General features: G+C 45.9%; 1 protein-coding gene across 1 annotated transcript in view; it reads left to right on the plus strand.

Moving 5' to 3' along the window:
* Nucleotides 1-24,811, plus strand: part of YTHDC2 (YTH N6-methyladenosine RNA binding protein C2) — a 408,514-nt gene that overhangs the window by 309,580 nt on the left and 74,123 nt on the right. Inside the window, exons 18-24 of the mRNA XM_063964142.1 lie at nucleotides 1,459-1,541; nucleotides 3,490-3,595; nucleotides 3,785-3,904; nucleotides 19,531-19,803; nucleotides 19,932-20,058; nucleotides 20,138-20,343; nucleotides 22,442-22,637. Of these exons, the coding sequence (XP_063820212.1) occupies nucleotides 1,459-1,541; nucleotides 3,490-3,595; nucleotides 3,785-3,904; nucleotides 19,531-19,803; nucleotides 19,932-20,058; nucleotides 20,138-20,343; nucleotides 22,442-22,637 (1,111 nt within the window). The remainder of the gene's footprint in view (nucleotides 1-1,458; nucleotides 1,542-3,489; nucleotides 3,596-3,784; nucleotides 3,905-19,530; nucleotides 19,804-19,931; nucleotides 20,059-20,137; nucleotides 20,344-22,441; nucleotides 22,638-24,811) is intronic.

Here is a 24,811-nt window from a genome sequence, read left to right on the forward strand (position 1 = left end):
ACCCTCACTACAAACGGCCTATCAGAGGCTTCTTCTATGTGCAGCCCGGGAGTAAAATCCCGGGTTGCACCATTCAGACTTAACCCGGGATGTCTGAAAAACAGGGTCGCCGATCAGACATAGGTGAGACCCGGGTAGTATGGCTGAGCCCTGGGATGCCTCACTATGTCTAAAAGGGGCTTTAGTTGAGTCTACAATGGCAAGGTTTTTTTCCATATAAAAATTCTGAATCATTTAGATTTTATTACCCCTGACAAGTGTACATATTTGTTTATTGTTTGTTGGCATAAATTTTGTCAGTTTTGCACTGTATACATTATGGTAGGTATCACAAATACATTGTTAGTGTTGTCTTCATGCCAAATTGTTATAAATATAAACCGTGGGAAATTTCCCTGAGGCATAACTGGTGTGCAGTTTCTTGTCAAATCCCATAAAACCTACAAAGATGGCAATCTAAGGGGGTCCATGCATCTACGATAGACCCCATTCTGCCGGGGTCAGGGGATCGTAGGAATCCAACATTTTAGAAATCTGATTCACCGATACCAAACAAACAGTGATTGGGTTCAGCGAGTCGGAGATTTTTAACATGCTGAATTTTACTGATTCTCTGGCGGAACGCCGATAACTGATGTCTACTGATTGGCGGGTCTCCATTGCGGAATCGCGGCGCTGATACACATCTTTGCTGCAGTCACGGTAAACAGCCGTTTTAGTCACGCCATGCCATGGTATGACTCTGTAGCGCTGAGCATCTTTATGTGCGACTTTTTCCATTAAAATGCATCAGCTTGTGCTAATTAAAATGATATATGGCATGCCAATATTCTGTGCGTGACTGCGGTTGCATCTGCATCCGAAATGCTACATTACAGTGTTTTCCTGGAAATCACTGTAACGTAGCATGTCATATGCAGATACAGCCACAGTTGCACACAGACTATAGACATGCCGCATATCGGGTTTTTTTCAAAAATATTTTTATTGAAGTCAGAGAAAGCAAATATTACAATACAAATGCCATAGATATGTATTCAGATTACAATTCAATGACATAAACAGGAGTGCTAAGAGTAGGCAGTATAGCGTCCAAATATTTTAATCCGCATAAGCTGTTGGTGCATCCTATTCACATAGCAATACGGATAAGATGCATTTTCTGCAAAATAAAAACAGTCTGACGTTAGCAGAGCTGCCCAAGAAGTGCCGGCTCACTCACTCCAGCACCTCGCCGTGCATTGCGTATTGAGGCTAGATGTATAAGGACATATCTGAATAGTCCCCATAATTACAAAAACCAAAGGAAAATAATACATTTAGTTTTGGTACCCTGATTACTCTTTTACGTGTGTAGCAAGCACATATCTACCTACATTTTTTTTCTTTCTTAATAATAAAATAAATGTATTTGGAAAAGTCCAGTGTTGCAGACGTATGCTTTCATTTCTTTTGTAGAAATCTTTTGATGCTCTGAACCATGTCACTATGCTTAAAATGGTTTGGATTTCTAAAGCCAGTGCAATTCAAAGGAAAGGAAGGTAATGTATTTTTAATGTTTTCTTTGTGCTACAATTCAGAATCTATATAAAGAATATACTGAACATGTGAATTAGCACATACAGATAAAGGGCAGAATGGCGCCTAGTCCATAAAAAAGGTTACATGAGCACAATACCATACAAAGCATAGAACAGCAAATTATACATCACAGTCCTTATTTGCCGACTCTAATTATCATGGTGACATCATAGCATTATTTAAGCACTAATATTTGTTACGTCATATTTAGCTATTGAGATATATACTAATCTAAAAATAAGAAAAAACACTTTCATGTCTAAATCCTTAGATTTAATAAACAACAACAAGGAGCCGATATAGGGTATCTAAATAAATCACCATATTTTGGAACATATTTTGTGGTCTGCAAAGGATTAAGGGGGTCATTCCGAGTTGTTCGTAGCTGTGCTAAATTTAGCACCGCTACGATCATGTTCCCAGACATGCGGGGGACGCCCAGCACAGAGCTAGTCCACCCCGCATGTCTGTCCGGGCCCCCCCCTGCACAAGTACAAAAGCATTGCACAGCGGCGATGCTTTTGTACTTGTTGAGTAACTCCCGGGCAGCGCAGCTCCTGCTGCTGGCCGGGAGTTGTAAGTCGCAGCGGCTGCATTTGCCAACCGCGCCCCCAAAACGGCGGCCTAACGCCGCCGAGCCACCCCCTCACGCCCATTGACCGCCTCTGCCTGATTGACAGGGGGAACGACGGCCCATGCGCCGGCGTACTGCGGCGCCGGTACATACGCAATTCCCACCTCATCACTGCGCTGTGAACAACTGCAGCAAGCGATCGGGTCGGAATGACCCCCTAAGTACAAGCTTGATAACTACTCATTTACTAGGCTAATTTTGTCTGTGCAATGTAATACCATTTATTTATACCAAAAGAGCCTCCTTTATTATAAAGAGGGACAATTCAATTAGCGGCTTGGCCACGATGTGTTGTTACAGAGCGGTACATCACTACCATCACCATTGTTAGTATTTCCTTGCACCCTATAGTGGTGCGCAGGAAAAAAAGCAATGTTCATCTTACTGTAATAGGCACATATGTGTGTGGTACGTCCAGCGGCACAGCGCCTTTAGTTTAATTGGACCAATGAAACCAATTCTACCGACGCAGTAAAAATGCTTATTGGCATGGTTATAAACCTACAAAATACAACTAGTCTTTAAAGGGTTAAAACATAACATTCAGTAAGGACGTGCTGACACAAATACGGCCCATACAGACGAGCATGTATATATGACAGAGGGTTGGGTATGAAATGCCGACTGTTGGGATGCCGGCGGTCAGGATACCGACATCCAGATCCCGACAGTTGAAATCCTGACAACGGTCAGTAAGTAGTCTAACCCTACCCTACCCTACTGTAACCCTAAGTCTCCATTAAAGGTGCCTAACCCTAACCCTCCCTCCCCGCACCCTAAACCTCATCCTCCCCACTGCACCATAATCCTAAATCCCCCAGGGGTCGACCTAAACCTAACGACCCCACCATCCCAGTACTTACCCACCCCATTGTCTTGATGATCGGGATCACAATGACGACATTCCGTTGTGTGCGTGGATCCCGACTGTCAGGATTGTAACGGCATCCCATAAGAGAGATGTACTGCTGTGTGCCTCATTGCTATGCAGTGATGAAATTCTCTTCTGTTTCAGTCATGCACCTGACACTATATAGAAATTTACTGACACTTACAGAGATCATCATACCCTGAGGAGTAACCCCAGGGTATGATGATCTCTGCATGTAAGGGAAGCCTTCAGAATGATAGATTGTGTTTGTAATGTATAGCATTTTTGTTTGATCATTATTGACTTCAGTTTGATAGGGCGCTCAGTCATCCTTCACCATGTGAAAATGAGATTGGTGGTGCTTTCTCTGGTCAGACTTGTACTGTATGTTGATGTGTTACAGGGCTGGTCGCTGCAGACCTGGCGTCTGTTTCCGGCTGTTCAGCAGACTCCGTTTTGAGAATATGTTGGAGTTTCAGACACCGGAACTACTACGAATGCCCCTTCACGTAAGGCTTATGTCTATGGAAGTTTATCATTGAAAGTTTGCATTCAAGTAAATGCATTGTGCTTGATAAATCCCTCCCTACAATGATCTCCAGCGTAGTATTTTCCCCAAATATTGCAAAGCTGCATACAGAAGCATTAATATGTATGTTTGCCATTGTATCGTAATTTGTTTTTCTTTGTACACACAGGAACTCTGCTTGCATACAAAATTATTAGCGCCAATAAACTGTCCAATTGCGGATTTTCTAATGAAAGCTCCGGAACCCCCTCCAGCCTTAATTGTTCGAAATGCGGTACAGATGCTGAAGGTAAGCAGTAGATTGCTTTTATTTCCGCCAAAGAGACATATCAAAGATACCAAGGATGCTAAAGATGCCAAATATGGACTTCTAATTATTTCTATAGTGACGTAGAAGACTCACATGGACTCTAGTTTTGATATACCTCCCTTTATTATGTTTTTCCCCCAAATGGGCTACTCCACCCCCGGTACCTGATTAAAACAGCAGAGGACAAAATCTATTCAGCCCTCTTCAATAAACACTAAAAGGACTGATGCTGAGCCAAACATAAGACTGGGTACACAACTACACACTAGATGATATTTCATCTTATCCGGAGGATCGGACCGACACATCAGGCACATGTGTGTGTACCCACTATGTCGCTGAAGCACCCCCATGGATTGTCACCAATGCAGTCTGTTGGCCTTACATGCAGGGCCAACGGAAGACGTTGCTAGCGAGGGCCATGCTGCCAAATGCAGCATGGCCGCCACCGTCACTCCGTCATTGCAGTCATCGGGTTCCGTTGCTGCTGATGTTGCTGCGTATACCATCATGTAGTGTGTACCCAGCTTAAGTCAGGCATTCAACACGTCTTTGGCTACTTAATTGTCCAGCATGCTTACTACGGCTTGTCAGTCACTTTGTGGTGTGTGGGATCATGATACAGGAATTGGGTGCAATTACAGTGGTGCCTTTTGTCTGCAGTGGACCTTGGGTCTTAGCCAAGAGTCACTGCCGATACACATTCCTGAGCTCTCATCAGTGATAGACATTCTGCTGTGAGTTCCGTTCCTCATATGGGACATCTCCCATATATAGTAGGATAACGCCATGGCAGTAACTAATACGGTCAAGATTTTATGCTGGCACTGTGTGTAGCATGTTTCATCCCAGGAGTGCACAACTGGGACGTTAACTTCTAAGCCAGCAGCCATTAATTTCTGAGGTGGGTGTCTTCACCCACCTTGGGCACAGGTGGCGTCCTCCAGAGTTGAATACAGGGACCTGGTTGAATCCCATGGTAGTTCAGTGCTGCGCAAGACGAGGAATCAGCAGGCATTTTAATTGACACTATAGTAGTGCAGACTGTTGTCTCTCTTACTTCAGATTTCCATGCATTCTCAAAAGGTTAAGGAAGAGGGTGTTCTAGTTCTTTTGGTGGAGCCCAGGTGCTCATTGTGCACCAATATTCTAAGCATGCTGGAGGAGTCACCATTGGGGGCTAGCTCTGGAGGTCAGTCTTTTATGTCACAGCTTTGCTCAGTTGGTTTTAGTGGCGTGGCTTGAGGCCATGATTCATTCTACAGACTGCCAGGCTCTCTCAGTAGGACAGTTAGACCATGGGCAAGGGTACATGTATCTTTATTTACTGTATATAAATATAGATAGATATACGGGTTGGGATCGTGAACCGGCAGTGAAGATGCCAGTCGTCTAAATCCCGACAGGTCTTAATCTCGACAGTTCGGTAGGAAACTAATCCTAACCCTTCCCGCAGCCTAAACCATAACCCTCTCCGGCATACTCACATCCGGGATCCCGGCAGTCAGTCCTCCGGCGCCGGCATTCTAACACGTGTTGGGATTCCAGCGCTGGCATTGTGACTGCCGGGATCCCGTACACCGACATTGTGACCACATCCCATATATACTGTATCTCTCTCTCTCTCTCTCTCTCTCTCTCTATATATATATATTAGAGAAAGAGAGAGAGGGAGATATCCATACAGAGATATTGGGGGTCATTCCGAGTTGATCGCTAGCTGCCGTTGTTCGCTGCGTAGCGATCAGTGAAAAAACTGGCTAATCTGCACATGCGTATGCACCGCAATGCGCACGCGCGTCGTACGGGTACAAAGTCCTTTGTGGTTTTGCACTGGTTCTAGCAACGATTCCAATCGCACAGCCGAACGCAAGGAGATTGACAGGAAGTGGGAGTTTCTGGGTGGCAACTGACCGTTTTCTGGGAGTATTTGGAAAAACGCAGGCGTGGCCGGGCGTATTCTGGGCGGGTATCTGACGTCATTACCGCTCACTCGTCACAGCAATCATCGCACAGGATAAGTAACTACAGGGCTGGTCCTGTTTTGCACAAAATGTGTTTGCAGGCGCTCTGCTGCCCAGGCATTCGCACTCCTGCAAAGCGAAAATACACTCCCCCGTGGGCGGCGACTATGCATTTGCATGGCTGCTAAAAACTGCTAGCGAGCGATCAACTCGGAATAACCCCCATAGTTCTATACAGAGATAAAGATATAGATGTGTGACTGAATCTGTATACAGAGCAGAACTTGTATTGTTAAAAGCTGTAGCAGATGTGTACACATCTTTGCCTAAAACTACATAGCCACGCCACTAGCAGTCCTTTGTTGTGGTATAATTTGCAGGTGCATGCGTATGCACGCATCCACGATCGCAGTAGTAAAGACAGCACATAACTACAGGTAGCGGGGGCATATCTGCCCGCTATCTTTTCCATACATTGTGGCCGAGCCCCCCCTTGTAATGTTCGACAGCGGGATTGTCTTAAGGTATGTATACACGGTGAGATTCGGGCTATGCCCGATTCTCACTATGCGATAGGGACTGTGGTCGGTATCGCAAGCATAGATGACTGTGCTTGCAACACTGGCTATGTGCTATTTTGGCTAACTGTCAATTTTGACTATACTTTTATACTAGATAGTCAAAATTGACTTGCCTGCACAGTATCTAAGCTTGCGGGACCGCGCATCGCTATCGCATCGAGATCGCAAGGTGAATTTCTCCTGCTGGGTCTACAGGGTATCCACAGGATACATTGGGATATGGTTGAGCAACAGCGGATCTTGCACCAATCGGTCAAAGCTTTCTGGCCTCCCAGCATGCAGTGGGCCCGTCCATATCCCCGCCTCTTGGCTCAGGCAAATCAGTTTTTTGTTTGGTGCGGCAAGAGCCGGACCGCGGTCTAAGGGCTGCTGGTTTTTAGCAGCCATAAGCTTTTTTATTTTATTTTTATAGTCTTGCTATTTTTTCTGAGTGAACTTTCTAAACAGCGTCTTATACTTACCTTTAGAAAGAGTCGCTCCACCAACATCCGCCGGGTCGTGACAACGCTTACCCACAAGTACAGTGCAGTTTCGGCGGGCAACTGTGTCTGATAAAACTAACAGGTCCAGCAGACTTTACCAGGCTGTGGCCGGAGCATGGGGGGGAAGGTAAGGCATCGGTTCCGCTTAGAGGGTTAACACGGACACAGCCGCACTGTTTGGGGGGAGACTACCAAATAGTCGCTAACGCGGCTGTCACCGAAAGTGCACCAGCGCTAGGCCTTAGGGATCATGGGCTCCAGGGATAGCATGAGGCCGCAAAGGCGGCTGTGTGACTGGTGCGTCAGTGTTCACTTGGGCGTCTGTGTTCACTATAGGTTCACGGAGCGGCGGTGTACACTTATAGCATCTGGATCCACCCAGCGTTCGCAAACGTTTTGATCGATCCTGGAAGTGGAGTAAGTCTCCCTGTATCCCACTCTCCTGAGTACGGGCTATACAGCACTAAATCTCTATCTACCCTTGAGTATGAATAGTTGAATAAGTGCATAATGCATATGAGTTTGATAATATTACTGTGGTTTCTTTCGCTAGGCATCTGAATACGGTTAAATTGTTTTTATAAAGTAATGCAGTAATATGTTTCTCCTACATACTTCAACTGTATCTGTAGTTAAATATGTGCTCATATTTCTTATTTTACTAATGTATAACCTGTGACTGACTGCTAGTGTGATTGCTGACTTTGCTATAAATTCTGTCAGTTTTCTCTGTTTACTCCGATCCTCAATGCTGGTGCTAAGCAGGGTGGGGTCGGATTGTACTATGTCACTTTAACACATTTAAAGTGATTACAGTCACAAATTGTGTATTACACTGTGAAAGTGTCTGATTATTTATCATGTCTAAGAGCGGCAAAGGAAAATACACTCACAGCAGCACCGGCACTCATATCATGTTTGTCATATAAAGCTGGGTTAACCTCTCAGGATCTGGTTCAGGATGGGTTGTGTGCAAACTGTTTTAGCTTTCACCAAGATCTCTTGAAAAATTCAAGGCAGACGCTGGTGCAAGTTGATCCCCCATGGGCTGTGTTTGCACAGACATTATCCTGTATAGCTGAGCAGATAATTCCAACTTCTGTACCAGCAATAGGTTACACTATTAATCCTTATGTGCAGCATTCCACCTGCGGTTTATCATTTCCAGCAGGGAAAACAGTAGCCTCTCAACAGAAACAGGCTGAAAAGCCAATGGTAAGTAAATAATTTAGACCCGAAACAACATCTTCACAGTCTACATATGTTTCAGACTCATTACACTCATGAGGATGAGGAAGGAGGTCTCAGCTCAGTGGACATATCTGAGTTTATTACTGCAATGAAATCCATTTTATCCTTAGAAGAATCAGCAGAGTCTGTGTTAAAATCCAAGGCACCTGTATTTAAAAGTCCCAAAACAGTTGAGACTGAGTTTCCTGGATCAGAACAGCTGATGGAAATTATGGAAGAGGCTTGGGCTACACCAAGTAAGAAATGTAGAATTCCTAGGAAATGGAATTCCAATGATCCTTTTCTGACTGGGGACTGTTTAAAGAGGGAGGTAGCCCCTAAAGTAGATACGCATGTGATTCGCTTAGTGCGAAAATCTACATTACCTCTGCCTTCAACTTCTTTAAATGATGTCATGGATAGGAGAGTAGATGGGTTGTTAAAAATTTTTTTTTCCCTGTCTGGGGCAATCATACCAGCAGTGTTCTCAGCCTGGATGGCTAAAGCAGTGGCTGCCTGGGCAGATGCATTGGAAGGGGAAATTTCAATGACCTCTAGAGAGCAAAAATCCCATGTGGCACATATCAAACAGGCTACAATATTTTTGGAAGAAGCAGCCTTAGATATGGGTACTATTGTTTCTCTATCGTCCTAGTGGATGCTGGGGTTCCTGAAAGGACCATGGGGAATAGCGGCTCCGCAGGAGACAGGGCACAAAAGTAAAGCTTTCCGATCAGGTGGTGTGCACTGGCTCCTCCCCCTATGACCCTCCTCCAAGCCAGTTAGATTTTTGTGCCCGGCCGAGAAGGGTGCAATCTAGGTGGCTCTCCTAAAGAGCTGCTTAGAAAAGTTTAGCTTAGGTTTTTTATTTTACAGTGAGTCCTGCTGGCAACAGGATCACTGCAACGAGGGACTTAGGGGAGAAGAAGTGAACTCACCTGCGTGCAGGATGGATTGGCTTCTTGGCTACTGGACATCAGCTCCAGAGGGACGATCACAGGTACAGCCTGGATGGTCACCGGAGCCTTGCCGCCGGCCCCCTTGCAGATGCTGAAGTAAGAAGAGGTCCAGAATCGGCGGCAGAAGACTCCTCAGTCTTCTAAAGGTAGCGCACAGCACTGCAGCTGTGCGCCATTTTCCTCTCAGCACACTTCACACGGCAGTCACTGAGGGTGCAGGGCGCTGGGAGGGGGGCGCCCTGGGAGGCAAATGAATACCTATTTTGGCAAAAAATACCTCACATATAGCCTCCGGAGGCTATATGGAGATATTTAACCCCTGCCAGAATCCGTTAAGAGCGGGAGACGAGGCCGCCGAAAAAGGGGCGGGGCCTATCTCCTCAGCACACAGCGCCATTTTCCCTCACAGAAAGGCTGGAGGGAAGGCTCCCAGGCTCTCCCCTGCACTGCACTACAGAAACAGGGTTAAAACAGAGAGGGGGGGCACTAAATTGGCGTTAGAAATATATAAAAAAGATGCTATAAGGGAAAACACTTATATAAGGTTGTCCCTATATAATTATAGCGTTTTTGGTGTGTGCTGGTAAACTCTCCCTCTGTCTCTCCAAAGGGCTAGTGGGTCCTGTCCTCTATCAGAGCATTCCCTGTGTGTGTGCTGTGTGTCGGTACGTGTGTGTCGACATGTATGAGGACGATGTTGGTGAGGAGGCGGAGCAATTGCCTGTAATGGTGATGTCACTCTCTAGGGAGTCGACACCGGAATGGATGGCTTATTTAGGAAATTACGTGATAATGTCAACACGCTGCAAGGTCGGTTGACGACATGAGACGGCCGACAAACAATTAGTACCGGTCCAGACGTCTCAAAAACACCGTCAGGGGTTTTAAAACGCCCGTTTACTTTAGTCGGTCGACACAGACACAGACAGGGACACTGAATCCAGTGTCGACGGTGAATAAACAAACGTATTCCTTATTAGGGCCACACGTTAAAGGCAATGAAGGAGGTGTTACATATTTCTGATACTACAAGTACCACAAAAGAGGGTATTATGTGGGATGTGAAAAAACTACCGTAGTTTTTCCTGAATCAGATAAATTAAATAAAGTGTGTGATGATGCGTGGGTTCCCCCCGATAGAAAATTATGGGCGGTATACCCTTTCCCGCCAGAAGTTAGGGCGCGTTGGGAAACACCCCTTAGGGTGGATAAGGCGCTCACACGCTTATCAAAACAAGTGGCGGTACCGTCTATAGATAGGGCCGTCCTCAAGGACCAGCTGACAGGAGGCTGGAAAAATATCATAAAAAGTATATACACACATACTGGTGTTATACTGCGACCAGCGATCGCCTCAGCCTGGATGTGCAGAGCTGGGGTGGCTGGGTCGGATTCCCTGACTAAAAATATTGATACCCTTGACAGGGACAGTATTTTATTGACTATAGAGCATTTAAAGGATGCATTTCTATATATGCGAGATGCACAGAGGGATATTTGCACTCTGGCATCAAGAGTAAATGCGATGTCCATATCTGCCAGAAGATGTTATGGACACGACAGTGGTCAGGTGATGCAGATTCCAAACGGCACAAAGGTGTATTGCCGTATAAAGGAAGAGGAGTTATTTGGGGTCGGTCCATCGGACCTGGTGGCCACGGCAACTGCTGGAAAATCCGCCGTTTTTACCCTAAGTCACATCTCTGCAGAAAAAGACACCGTCTTTTCAGCCTCAGTCCTTTCGTCCCTATAAGATCATATCTGCCCAGGGATAGAGGAAAGGGAAGAAGACTGCAGCAGGCAGCCCATTCCCAGGAACAGAAGCGTTCCACCGCTTCTGACAAGTTCTCAGCATGGCGCTGAGACCGTACAGGACTCCTGGATCCTACAAGTAGTATCCCAGGGGTACAGATTGGAATGTCGAGACGTTTCCCCTTCGCAGGCTCCTGAAGTCTGCTTTACCAAGGTCTCCCTCCGACAAGGAGGCAGTAGGGGAAAAAATTCACAAGCTGTATTCCCAGCAGGTGATAATTAAATTACCCCTCCTACTACAAGAAAAGGGGTATTATTCCACACTATATTGTGGTACTGAAGCCAGAAGGCTAGGTGAGACTTATTCTAAAAAAAAAATAAAATTTTTTGAACACTTACAAAGGTTCAAATCAAGATGGAGTCACTCAGAGCAGTGATAACGAACCTGGAAGAAGGGGACTATATAGTGTCCCGGGACATCAGGGATGCTTACCTTCTATGTCCCAAATTTGCCCTTCTCACTAAGGGTACCTCAGGTTCGTGGGGCAGAACTGTCACTATCAGTTTCAGACGCTGCCGTTTGGATTGTCCACGGCACCCCGGGTCTTTACCAAGGTAATGGCCGAAATGATGATTCTTCTTCGAAGAAAAGGCGTCTTAATTATCCCTTACTTGGACGATCTCCTGATAAGGGCATAGTCCAGGGAACAGTTGGAGGTCGGAGTAGCACTATCTCGGATACTGCTACAACAGCACGGGTGGATTCTAAATATTCCAAAATCGCAGCTGATCCCGACGACACGTCTGCTGTGCCTAGGGATGATTCTGGACACAGTCCAGAAAAAGGTGTTTCTCCCGGAAGAGAAAGCCAGGGAGTTATCCGAGCTAGTCAGGAACCTCCTAAAAACAGTGCATCATTGCACAAGGGTCCTGGTAAAAATGGTGGCTTCCTACGAAGCAATTCCATTCGGCAGATTTCACGCAAGAACTTTTCAGTGGGATCTGCTGGACAAATGGTCCGGATCGCATCTTCAGATGCATCAGCGGATAACCCTATATCCAAGGACAAGGGTGTCTCTCCTGTGGTGGTTATAGAGTGCTCATCTTCTAGAGGGCCGCAGATTCGGCATTCAGGATTGGATGCTGGTGACCACGGAGCCCAGCCGAGAGGCTGGGGAGCAGTCACACAAGGAAAAAATTTCCAGGGAGTGTGATCAAGTATGGAGACTTTTCTCCACATAAATATACTGGAGCTAAGGGTAAATTTATAATGCTCTAAGCTTAGCAAGACCTCTGCTTCAAGGTCAGCCGGTATTGATCCAGTGGGAAAAACATCACGGCAGTCGCCCACGTAAACAGACAGGGCGACACAAGAAGCAGGAGGGCAATGGCAAAAACTGCAAGGACTTTTCGCTGGGCGGAAAATCATGTGATAGCACTGTCAGCAGTGTTTCATCCCGGGAATGGAAACTGGGAAGCAGACTTCCTCAGCAGGCACGACCTCCACCCGGGAGAGTGGAAACTTCATCGGGAAGTTTTTTCCACATGATTGTAAACCGTTGGGAAATACCAAAGGTGGACATGATGGCGTCCCGTCTGAACAAAAAACGGGACAGGTATTGCGCCAGGTCAAGAGACCCTCAGGCAATAGCTGTGGACGTTCTGGTAACACCGTGGGTGTACCAGTCGGTGTATGTGTTCCCTCCTCTGCTTCTCATACCTAAGGTGCTGAGAATTATAAGACGTAGAGGAGTAAGAACTATACTCATGGCTCCGGATTGGCCAAGAAGGACTTGGTACCCGGAACTTCAAGAGATGCTTACAGAGGTCTTATGGCCTCTGCCGCTAAGAAGGGACTTGCTTCAGCAAGTACCAGGTCTGTTCCAAGACTTACCGCAGCTGCGTTTGTCGGCATGGCGGTGGAAAGCCGGATCCTAAGGGAAAAGGCATTCCGGAAGAGGTCATTCCTACCCTGGTCAAAGCCAGAAAGGAGGTGACCGCACAACATTATCACCACATGTGGCGAAAATATGTTGCGTGGTGTGAGGCCAGGAAGGCCCCACAAAGTAATTTCAACTCGGTCGTTTCCTGCATTTCCTGCAAACAGGAGTGTCTATGGGCCTCAAATTGGGGTCCATTAAGGTTCAAATTTCGGCCCTGTCGATTTTCTTCCAGAAAGAATTGGCTTCAGTTCCTGAAGTCCAGAAGTTTGTCAAGGGAGTATTGCATATACAACCCCCTTTTGTGCCTCCAGTGGCACTGTGGGATCTCAACGTAGTTCTGGGATTCCTCAAATCACATTGTTTTAAAACCAGTCAAATCTGTGGATTTGAAGCATCTCACATGAAAAGTGACCATGCTCTTGGCCCTGGCCTGGACCAGGCGAGTGTCAAATTGGTGTTTTTTTCTCAAAAAAGCCCATATCTGTTTGTCCATTCGGACAGGGCAGAGCTGCGGACTCGTCCCCAGTTCTCTCCCTAAGGTGGTGTCAGTGTTTCACCTGAACCAGCTTATTGTGGTGCCTTGCACCTACTAGGGACTTGGAGGACTCCAAGTTGCTAGATGTTGTCAGGGCCCTGAAAATATGTTCCAGGACGGCTGGAGTCAGGAAAACTGACTTGCTGTTATCCTGTATGCACCCAACAAACTGGGTGCTCTTGCTTCTAAGCAGACTATTGCTAGTTGGATGTGTAATACAATTCAGCTTGCACATTCTGTGGCAGGCCTGCCACAGCCAAAATATGTAAATGCCCATTCCACAAGGAAGGTGGGCTCATCTTGGGCGGCTGCCCGAGGGGTCTCGGCTTTACAACTTTGCCGAGCAGCTACTTGGTCAGGGGCAAACACGTTTGCTAAATTCTACAAATTTGATACCCTGGCTAAGGAGGACCTGGAGTTCTCTCATTCGGTGCTGCAGAGTCATCCGCACTCTCCCGCCCGTTTGGGAGCTTTGGTATAATCCCCATGGTCCTTTCAGGAACCCCAGCATCCACTAGGACGATAGAGAAAATAAGAATTTACTTACCGATAATTCTATTTCTCGGAGTCCGTAGTGGATGCTGGGCGCCCATCCCAAGTGCGGATTATCTGCAATACTTGTACATAGTTACAAAAATCGGGTTATTATTGTTGTGAGCCATCTTTTCAGAGGCTCCGCTGTTATCATACTGTTAACTGGGTTTAGATCACAAGTTGTACGGTGTGATTGGTGTGGCTGGTATGAGTCTTACCCGGGATTCAAAATTCCTCCCTTATTGTGTACGCTCGTCCGGGCACAGTACCTAACTGGCTTGGAGGAGGGTCATAGGGGGAGGAGCCAGTGCACACCACCTGATCGGAAAGCTTTACTTTTGTGCCCTGTCTCCTGCGGAGCCGCTATTCCCCATGGTCCTTTCAGGAACCCCAGCATCCACTACGGACTCCGAGAAATAGAATTATCGGTAAGTAAATTCTTATTTTCTCAAGTATCAGCCTCAACGGTAGCTGCTCGCTGAGCAGTTTGGCTACGCACCTGGAAAGCTAATTCAGAATCCAAAAAAGTTTTGGAGTCGTTACCTTCTAGTGGAGACATTCTCTTTGGTAAAGAGTTAACCAGTATTTTGGAGTCAGAAGCAGACTCCAAGAAAGTTAAGTTTCCTTCTAATTATAAATTTAAGCCTAAAATGACAGCTTTTTGGCCCTTTCGGTCTCAAGGAAAAGCAAAAGGAAAGGGTGATAGCAAACAGTCCCAGTATATCAGGTCTGGTAAGACTAAAAAGCATTGGGCAACCAGAGGACCGGCTTCTAAAACAGAAGATAAGCCATCAGCCTGATAGTGTGGGCCTCCACCTGGGGGACCCAGGGTGGGAAGCCGACTTCTTCATTTTGCACAAATCTGGCAGCAGTCTACCACGGATGCCTGGGTGCAAGAAGCAGTATCTCATGGTTATGCTTTTGCTTTCAGGCAAAAACCCTCCTCAAAGGTTTTTTTGTACCAGCCCATCTTTGGTAGAGACGAAGGCCAGGGCTTTGCAAGAGGCAGTTCAGAAATGGCTTCAGTCAGGAGTAATCATTCCGGTTCCTCCTACACAATGAGGACAGGGTTTCTACTCCAACCTATTTTTAGTCCAGATGCTGAACGGGTCGTTCCGGCCCATACTCAATCTAAAAATGTACATTTGGGTACCTCTGTTTCATATGGAGACCTTACATTCCATCATTTTGGCTATGGAACCAGGGGATTTTATGGTGTCCCTGGATATACAGGATACTTACCTACATGTTCCTATAGCCCTGTCCCATCAGCGCTATCTCAGGTTCGCTATCCTCCAACAGCATTTTCAGTTTCAGGCTCTGCCATTTGGTCTTGCCACAGCTCCCAGAGTATTCACCAAAAAACTCGACGATCTTTTAATCCTGGCACAGTCTCAGGAATTGCTTCTATGTCATCTGCAACAGACAATAGAGTGTCTGCAGAAGCACGGTTGGCTCATAAATTGGGCAAAATCGTCTTTGGTTCCGTCACAACAGATGACTCACTTGGGGACTGTATTGGATTCCAGCCTTCAGAGAGTAATTTTACCTCTGACCAAAATAACCAAACTTCAGTTAAGGATCCAGGAGCTTCTACACAGTCGAAGAGTGTGTAGAAACAATGCGTGTGATGGGATTAATGGTGTCAAGATTCGACATTGTAGAGTATGCTCAGTTCCATTCAAGGTCTCTGCAACATCTGATCCTTTTCAAGTGGAATGGTTTTCATCAGATAATAAAAACGCAGACTATGGTTCTTCCTCTGGAAGTAAGGAAGTCATTAGCCTGGTCGCTACATACAGGCCATCTGTATAAAGGTAGACCCTTTTGGATATCAGATTGGGAAATTCTGACAACAGATGCCAGCCTTCAGGGCTCGGAAGCAGTGTCAGGAAGAAATTGCTTCCAGGGGCAGTGGACCAAGGAAGAAAGTTGCCTGCTAACAAATATATTGGAACTTCGAGCCATATACATGGCATTGAATCAGGCAAAGGACATCCTTCAGGGGAAACCAGTCCAGATCCTCTCAGAGAATGCAACGGCAGTAGCGTACCTAAACCATCAGGGAGAAACCTGCAGCCGGAAAGCAATGAAAGAAGTAAGTCACACATTAAAGTGGGCAGAACGTCATCTTCCAGCCTAGTCCGCAGTGTTCGTTCCAGGAGTCCTAAACTGGGAAGTGGATTTTCTCAGTCTGCACACCATTCATGTAAACGAATGGGCTTTACACCCGGAAGTCTTCCATACCCTGGTCGACAGATGGCGGTTGCCAGAGAAAGATCTCATGGCGTCTCGTCAGAACCACAAGGTGCCCGCATATGGATCAAGAACAAAGGATCCAAAAGCGATCTTTGTGGATGCCCTGTCATTGAGATGGGACTTTCATCTGGCCTATGTGTTTCCTCCCATTGCCCTGTTACCCAGGGTGGTGAGAAAGGTAAAACAAGGAAAAAGTGCCGTGATACTAATAGCTTCGGCTTGGCCCAGAAGACATTGGTACACAGATCTGCAGAGGATGTCGGTGGATGCTCCATTCCTACTACCTCAACGTCCAGATCTACTGATTCAGGGGCCGTGTCATCACAGACATCTGGATCTTTGACGGCGTGGTTCTTGAGACCTCCATCCTGAAGTCAAGAGAATTCTCACAACAGCTAATTCAAACAATGCTTAGAGCAAGGAAACCCTCCTCAGCTCGCGTTTATCACAGAATATGGCAGGGTCTTTCAGAATTTCCAGAATCCTAGCATTCCTTCAGGCAGGAATGGATAAAGGTTTAAAGGTGGCTTCCTTGAGAGTGCAGGTGTCGGCACTAAAATTGCCAACCTACAGGATGTGCGCATTTTTTTCCAGGGAATGCTGCGCATTCAGCCTCCTTTTGTTCCTCCTACGGGCCCTCATTCCGAGTTGATCGCACGGTAGCTGTTTTTAGCTGCCGTGCGATCAGATAGTCGCCGCCTATGGGGGAGTGTATTTTTGCATAGTAAGGCTGCGTTCGCTTATGCAGCCGAGCTATGCAAAAACATTTTGTGCAGTTTAGGAGTAGGTCTGGACTTACCCACTGCGATCACTTCAACCTGTCAGGTCCCGGAATTGACGTCAGACATCCGCCCTCCAAACGCCTCGACACGCCTGTGTTGGACTCACCACTCCCCGAAAACGGTCAGTTGATGCCCAGATCCACCTTCTGCCTGTCAATCTTCTTGCGTTCGATGATGCGAAGTCTGTCTTCGTAGTTCTTGTCGTTGCCCAGCGACGGCCTTCGCCGGGTAACGGCGTGCCTGTGCATTGCGGCCGCAGCACATGCGCAGTTCCGACCCGATCACACAGCTGCGAAAAAGTGCAGCGTGCAATCGGGTCGGAATGACCCCCCACAGTGCCTTGGGACCTAAGTTTATTTCTAAAGGCCCTTTAAGTTGCCCCATTTCAACCACTTAAAAGGGTGGATTTTAAATGGTTGACCGCTAAAGTTCTCTTTCTACTGGCCATGGCTTCAGCTAGAAGAGTTTCAGATTTAGGGGGCATTGTTATGTCGTCCTCCATTTCTGATTTTTTTTTATCCAGATAGAGCAGTTCTCAGAACTAAATCTGGGTATCTTCCTAAGGTGGTGTCTAAATTCCATCTAAACAAAGAAATTGTAGTCCTTGCTTTCCAGGGGCCGGACCTCTCTGCGGGAGATGCATCGTTGGACGTAGTCCGTGCCTTAAGGATCTACGTAGATCGTACCAGTGCTGTCAGAAAGACAGAATCTCTCTTCATTCTCTACGGGTTTCACAAGAGAGGATGGCCTGCTGATAAGCAGACACTGGCGAGGTGGCTTCGTATGACTATTTCGGAAGCATATTCTAAGGCTGAACTCGCTGTTACGGATAATGTCTCTGCTCACTCTACTCGTAAGGTGGGTCCATCATGGGCAGCACAATGTGGTGCTTCAGCAGATCAGATATGTAAGGCAGCCACATGGTCTTCCATTAACACATTCATTAGACATTATGGGGGAGATTCAAATGTTTGAAAAGTCAGTTGGGAGTCTGTTTTTTCCTATCTAATAGGAAAAAACAGACACCCAACCGACTTTTCAAGCATTTGAATTCCACCCTATGTCTTTGACACCGTTGCCTCCCATGATGCTGAATTCGGGCGAAGGATTCTCATGTCTAATCAGGAGCGTCCCCACCACTAAATTGCTTTGGGACATCCCAGTGTATCCTGTGGATACCCGGTGGACCCTGCAGGAGAAATATATGTTATGGTAAGAACTTTCCGTTGATAACGATATTTCTCCTAAGTCCACAGGTTCCACAGGAATCCCACCCTGACGCACCTGATTTGAGGATCCTTTTACCCACTAACCTCTTCCCTCTTGTACAGAAGGGTGTGCATGTGTGTTCTTCTCGTCTACATGATGCTCCTGCCTTAAGCTTTGGAAAACTGATTTGCCTGAGCCAGGAGGCGGAGATATATGGACGGGCCCGCTGCATGCTGGGAGGCCAGAGAGCTTTGGCTGATTGGTGCAAGATCTGCTGTCACTCAACCATATCCCAATGTCTCCTGTGGAACCTGTGGACTTAGGAGAAATACCGTTATCAATGGTAAGTTCTTACCATAACGTATATTTCACTTTGCAATCTGCACTAACTTTCCTTACGATTTTGACTATATAGTAAAAATCTCAAGAAAATATATCACCGTGTGTACACACCTTTACACCCGCTGCCTGTGAACACTCGGCGTTCTAAGTATGCAGTATGGGTGGCAGCTAGGGCTAAAGGTGGGTGCACACTGATAGATATATCTGCCGATCAATTGATCGGCAGATATATCTGTGGACTGATCGGGCAGTGTGTTGAGCATACACCCTGCTCGGATCAGTCGGGGACTGACGTCATGAACTGGGCGGGAGTGTACACACGCCCGTCCAGTTCAGCTGTCAATCACCGCTGGCTGCCACAGCATGTGTACACGCAGTCGGCCGACCGCCTGTACACGCGGCGACGCGCCAGTAAATCGGTAGATATATTGGCCGTCGGCTGTGCTGCGGGGCTGACGCGATATGTCTGTGAACGACGGAGTGCCTAACCCTAGTGGACTGGTTGTTTACTTTCTAAATGATTAGGTCAATAAATGCACATGTTACATTTGTATTTGTCAATAATACAGATTGTAATACAACACCAAATTTTAGTTTCTGCCAATTTTTGGTCTTTATTAAATCTAATTTAATAAAGATTGAGACTAGTATTGACAATTAGTTTTTTTTCTAAAAATAATAACACCCTCTGCTTTATCAACCGTATCTTTAATTTTAGCTAGGGAGGAAATTGTTTCCCTTCTCCTTACACCTTGCCTTAAGGAGCAGTAGTTCATCTGGCAGTCCCATCAATGGTGCTTCTCTCTTTAACAACCACTAGGTTTGAGTTATATTGCTCTTGATAATTAGACTGTTCTACAGTGTCCACTTCTAATGTGTGCACCAAAGTAATAATAATATGGTATATGGCCTGAAATACTTACTCATACCTGGATTTGAATGAGCTAGAAAGAAAATTATCCCCCTCAACAAATACTGTTTTGTGTGTTTGTGTCGGTCTGTGCTAACTGTCCCGAGTTGCTTTGTGTTACAGTCAATTGATGCCATGGACACGTGGGAGGATCTGACAGAACTTGGTTATCATTTGGCTGACTTACCTGTGGAACCTCACCTTGGCAAAATGGTGTTGTGTGCTGTCGTTCTGAAGTGCTTAGACCCCATTCTGACCATAGCCTGCACCTTAGCATATCGAGATCCCTTTGTCTTACCAACCCAGGCCTCCCACAAGCGTGCAGCCATGTTGTGTAGAAAGAGATTCACCGCAGGGACGTTTAGTGATCACATGGCTTTACTCAGAGCTTTTCAGGTAAGGCAATACTACCATCCTCTACAGTACCTTATCTTTGTTGTTGCTTTATGGATTTCATATCACAATAAAAGGTGCTATTTTTAATTACAAAGATAAAATAATGTGCACCCCTGACTGTTTTGCAGGCTTGGCAGAAGGCTCGAAGTGATGGCTGGGAGCGAGCATTCTGCGAGAAGAACTTTCTCTCTCAGGCTACAATGGAAATTATCATTGGAATGAGAACACAGCTACTCGGACAACTCAGGGCTTCAGGTAGCTCTCCGCCACTGTGTAGCAATAAGCAAGACGTGATTGCATCATGCTGACTGGTCGCCTTTCTGCTTCTCCGTAGGGTTTGTCAGGGCTCGTGGAGGAGGAGACATCAGAGATGTGAATACAAACTCTGAGAATTGGGCTGTAGTAAAAGCTGCCCTTGTTGCTGGCATGTATCCGAACATCATACATGTGGACAGAGAAAAGATGGCTCTCACCAGTCCCAAAGAAAAGCGTGTGCGCTTCCATCCGTCTTCAGTCCTAAGCCAGCCGCAGTATAAAAAGGTATAACCAGGAACATGGGGGGTAATTCCAAGTTGATCGCAGCAGGAAATTTTTTACAGTTGGGCAAAACCATGTGCACTGCAGGAGGGGCAGATATAACATTTGCAGAGAGAGTTAGATTTGGGTGGGTTATTTTGTTTCTGTGCAGGGTAAATACTGGCTGCTTTATTTTTACACTGCAATTTAGATTGCAGAATGAACTCACCACACCCAAATCTATCTCTCTCTGCAAATGTTATATCTGCCCCCCCTGCAGTGCACATGGTTTTGCCCAACTGCTAAAAAATGTCCTGCTGCGATCAACTTGGAATTACCCCCATGGTGCAGTTCCATCATGCCAAATCAGGAATAACTTCCTAAGGCGCGGGTTAGAGTTAATTTGCCAAATGCCTGTGCAGCTGTGTAGGGGGTGGGGGTGAGGGGGTGGCGTCAGACCTATTGGTAACAAAAATCCATGTAAAAATTAATAGCACTGAGATAATAAACTCCATCATAAGCTTAATAAAAAATATAGATAATATTAGCTGTTGTTAAGGTACTGTAAAAGTAATTATAATAACTAATACATATAAATACATGGTATAACCATATACATGGACATATACATTCCCCACCAGATAATGAGTTTCCTGTAAAGCGATTCAAGTTCAATAAGGTTCCTGATGAATAAAACACAGTCCAGTGACTGAGGGGTCTATTTACTAAGCTTTGGACAGAGATAAGTGGATGGAGATAAAGTAGCCGCCAATAATTTCCTGACTGCCATGTCACAGGCTGTTTTCTGAAATATGACAGGAGCTGAATGTCTGGTTCTTTCTCTATCCACTTTATCTCTCTCGAAAACTTAGTAAATAGACTCCTGAATATGTACTGAACATATTGCACAGTCCTAGATCTGGTGTTGAAAGAGCACGCTGGTATCTTCAAGTGAGTAAGCCAGTGTATTGAGTTCCCAAAATTAGCAGCCAACGCTGTGCGTTCCTTGGCTCTGGTTGTGTTCAGCGTGGTTTTGCTGGCATGGAGGGTTTAGAGGATAGACGTATACAACTATCCAGCTTTAATTGGTTTGGTTTTTACGATGTAGCTATCTATCACTTTGGAAAACCTTGCGCGCTACCATCCATCTTCAGTCCCAAGCCAGCCACAGTACAGAAAGGTGTAACGGAGATCAGGGTGCAGTTTCATCATGTATTCATTCATTTTATAATCTGAAGTGATCCCTTGAAAGATTTTCCAGCCGCTGCACATTACTCTGGCTTCCAGCTGAATTGTTCTTTTGACAACAAACTGCAAGGTGTCAAACTGAGTCATTCCCCAACTCGCAGCCAATAAGAGCACATTTATAGCATGTGTCCATGTTCCTATTATACAAGTTCAGCTTTACATGCTTGCTTTGACCTTGTAAATGCCAATTGGAGATCATAAATGCAGAGATCAATACAAAAAAATGATTAAGGAATAGAATTTATATCAAATACAAGCCATAGTGCAGGGTCATATGTTAAGCACTAAGCATCTGAAGTACTGTACGATTATATGTATAATAAACCCTTCAACATTGCTATGTAATATCTGGACATCTACCATGGCTAGATCTCATTCACCTGGATGCCTGTTCCAATAGTCTATTTCCTGAGCAGGAAACTTGCCTCCATACTACATGTAATGCTGGTAGGTACCTGGTACATGAAAAACATTTATGGAATGATGGGTTTGGTTTCTGGGCCAGAATTACCACAGTCAAAGACCTTAACATAGGGCACATAAAAAAGGATTTTTTAACTGCGCAGCCTGATTCAACATATGGAAAGATGTTAAAACTCCTTTAAAGGACATAATTAAGGGCACACTACAGTATACACAAAGGGAGTTGCATGCATTAGAAACTGCAGCATTGCTAATTAAAATAAAATCTTTAATAAAGAAAAAAATAAGTTTAGAAACCTCTGATTTTCCAGCAAGCATAAGACAATGTTTTGAATCCTCTTGACTTACAGTACTGCTCATTCCAGTGACTGTAGAATGGAATAATACTGTAAGTAGGATGTACTATATCATGAACAAATGCCAATACACGTTATTTGTTTTCCCCGAACAGATCCCCCCTGAGAATGGGCAGGCTGCTGCCATCCAAGCGCTGATCACGGATTGGCTGATCTATGATGAGATGACTCGGGCGCATAGAATTTCTAATATTAGGTGCTGCTCTGTGGTTACACCTGTCACTGTAGTGATCTTCTCAGGACCAGCCAGGCTACCCAGCAATGCCTTACAAGAGCCATCTAACTTCCGCGGTAAGGATCTCACCGCAGTATTCTTCACTGACAAATAAATGTGAGCTTGTTGATGCATGGGGTGAAGTCTAATTGGGCAAGCTGAAACTCTGTAAAGCAGTTTAGTTTGTTACAATAGAATAATGTAAAAACAGATGTGAAAAATTGGTGTCAGTGTGGTCTTCAAGAATAGCCATATTTTCAGGGCTAGATAATCTGCAATTACCATCTCTGGCCATGCAGTCATCATGTCGCTATTCAGAATGTCGGCAGCTTAATGTCAACAGGGTTTGAGTGTCAAAATTCAGAATGTCACTATGCTCAGAATTAGTGTGTGTGAGTGAGGGAGTAGAATCATGGGTATGCTGCATGGTAACCCACATAGATCCCCAGCCAATGCCCGCCCCACATGACTGCTGCTTAGGAAGGTGATTGACTGCTGTGTGTAAGGAATTGGCCTAGTTTGTCGGGATTTGGAATGTGCAAAATATAAACTATTACCATCCAATCAGGGTTTTATTTCTACACCTGCTTAACAATATGGCTTAGCTGTGAAGTATAAAAGCTGGTCAGTGATAAAATCTTTGACGTGATTACTACTGTTTTTCTCTAACGTCCTAAGTGGATGCTGGGGACTCCGTCAGGACCATGGGGAATAGCGGCTCCGCAGGAGACAGGGCACAAAAATAAAGCTTTAGGATCAGGTGGTGTGTACTGGCTCCTCCCCCTATGACCCTCCTCCAAGCCTCAGTTAGGTTTTTGTGCCCGTCCGAGCAGGGTGCAATCTAGGTGGCTCTCTTAAAGAGCTGCTTAGAAAAAGTTTTTTAGGTTTTTTATTTTCAGTGAGTCCTGCTGGCAACAGGCTCACTGCATCGAGGGACTTAGGGGAGAGAATTTCAACTCACCTGCATGCAGGATGGATTGGATTCTTAGGCTACTGGACACCATTAGCTCCAGAGGGAGTCGGAACACAGGTCTCACCCTGGGGTTCGTCCCGGAGCCGCGCCGCCGACCCCCCTTACAGATGCTGAAGATTGAAGGTCCGGAAACAGGCGGCAGAAGGCTCTTCAGTCTTCATGAAGGTAGCGCACAGCACTGCAGCTGTGCGCCATTGTTGTCACACACTTCACACCAAGCGGTCACGGAGGGTGCAGGGCGCTGCTGGGGGCGCCCTGGGCAGCAATATTTTATTACCTTAAGGCAAAAGAATACATCACATATAGCCATTAAGGCTATATGTATGTATTTAACCCATGCCAATTATCTAAATCCACGGGAGGAAAGCCCGCCGAAATAGGGGGCGGGGCTTATTCTCCTCAGCACACAGCGCCATTTTCCTGCTCAGCTCCGCTGTGAGGAAGGCTCCCAGGAGACTCCCCTGCACTGCACTACAGAAACAGGGTAAAACAGAGAGAGGGGGCATTTTTTGGCGATATACTGGATATATTTAAGCTGCTATAAGGAACAACACTTATATAAGGTTGTTCCCATATATATTATAGCGCTTGGGTGTGTGCTGGCAAACTCTCCCTCTGTCTCCCCAAAGGGCTAGTGGGGTCCTGTCTTCGATAAGAGCATTCCCTGTGTGTCTGCTGTGTGTCGGTACGTGTGTGTCGACATGTATGAGGACGATGTTGGCGTGGAGGCAGAGCAATTGCCGATAATGGTGATGTCACCCCCCAGGGAGTCGACACCGGAATGGATGGCTTTGTTTATGGAATTACGTGATAATGTCAGCACATTACAAAAATCAGTTGACGACATGAGACGGCCGGCAAACCAGTTAGTACCTGCCCAGGCGTCTCAGACACCGTCAGGGGCTGTAAAACGCCCTTTACCTCAGTCGGTCGACACAGACACAGACACTGAATCTAGTGTCGACGGTGATGAAACAAACGTATTTTCAAGTAGGGCCACACGTTATATGATCACGGCAATGAAGGAGGCTTTGCATATCTCTGATACTGCAAGTACCACAAAAAGGGGTATTATGTGGGGGGTGAAAAAACTACCTGTAGTTTTTCCTGAATCAGAGGAATTAAATGATGTATGTGATGAAGCGTGGTTTAACCCAGATAGAAAAATGCTAATTTCAAAAAAGTTATTAGCATTATACCCTTTCCCGCCAGAGGTTAGGGCGCGCTGGGAAACACCCCCTAGGGTGGATAAGGCGCTCACACGCTTATCAAAACAAG

Source organism: Pseudophryne corroboree, chromosome 1 (assembly GCF_028390025.1).
Source record: "Pseudophryne corroboree isolate aPseCor3 chromosome 1, aPseCor3.hap2, whole genome shotgun sequence".
In the NCBI taxonomy this organism is placed as follows: domain Eukaryota; kingdom Metazoa; phylum Chordata; class Amphibia; order Anura; family Myobatrachidae; genus Pseudophryne; species Pseudophryne corroboree.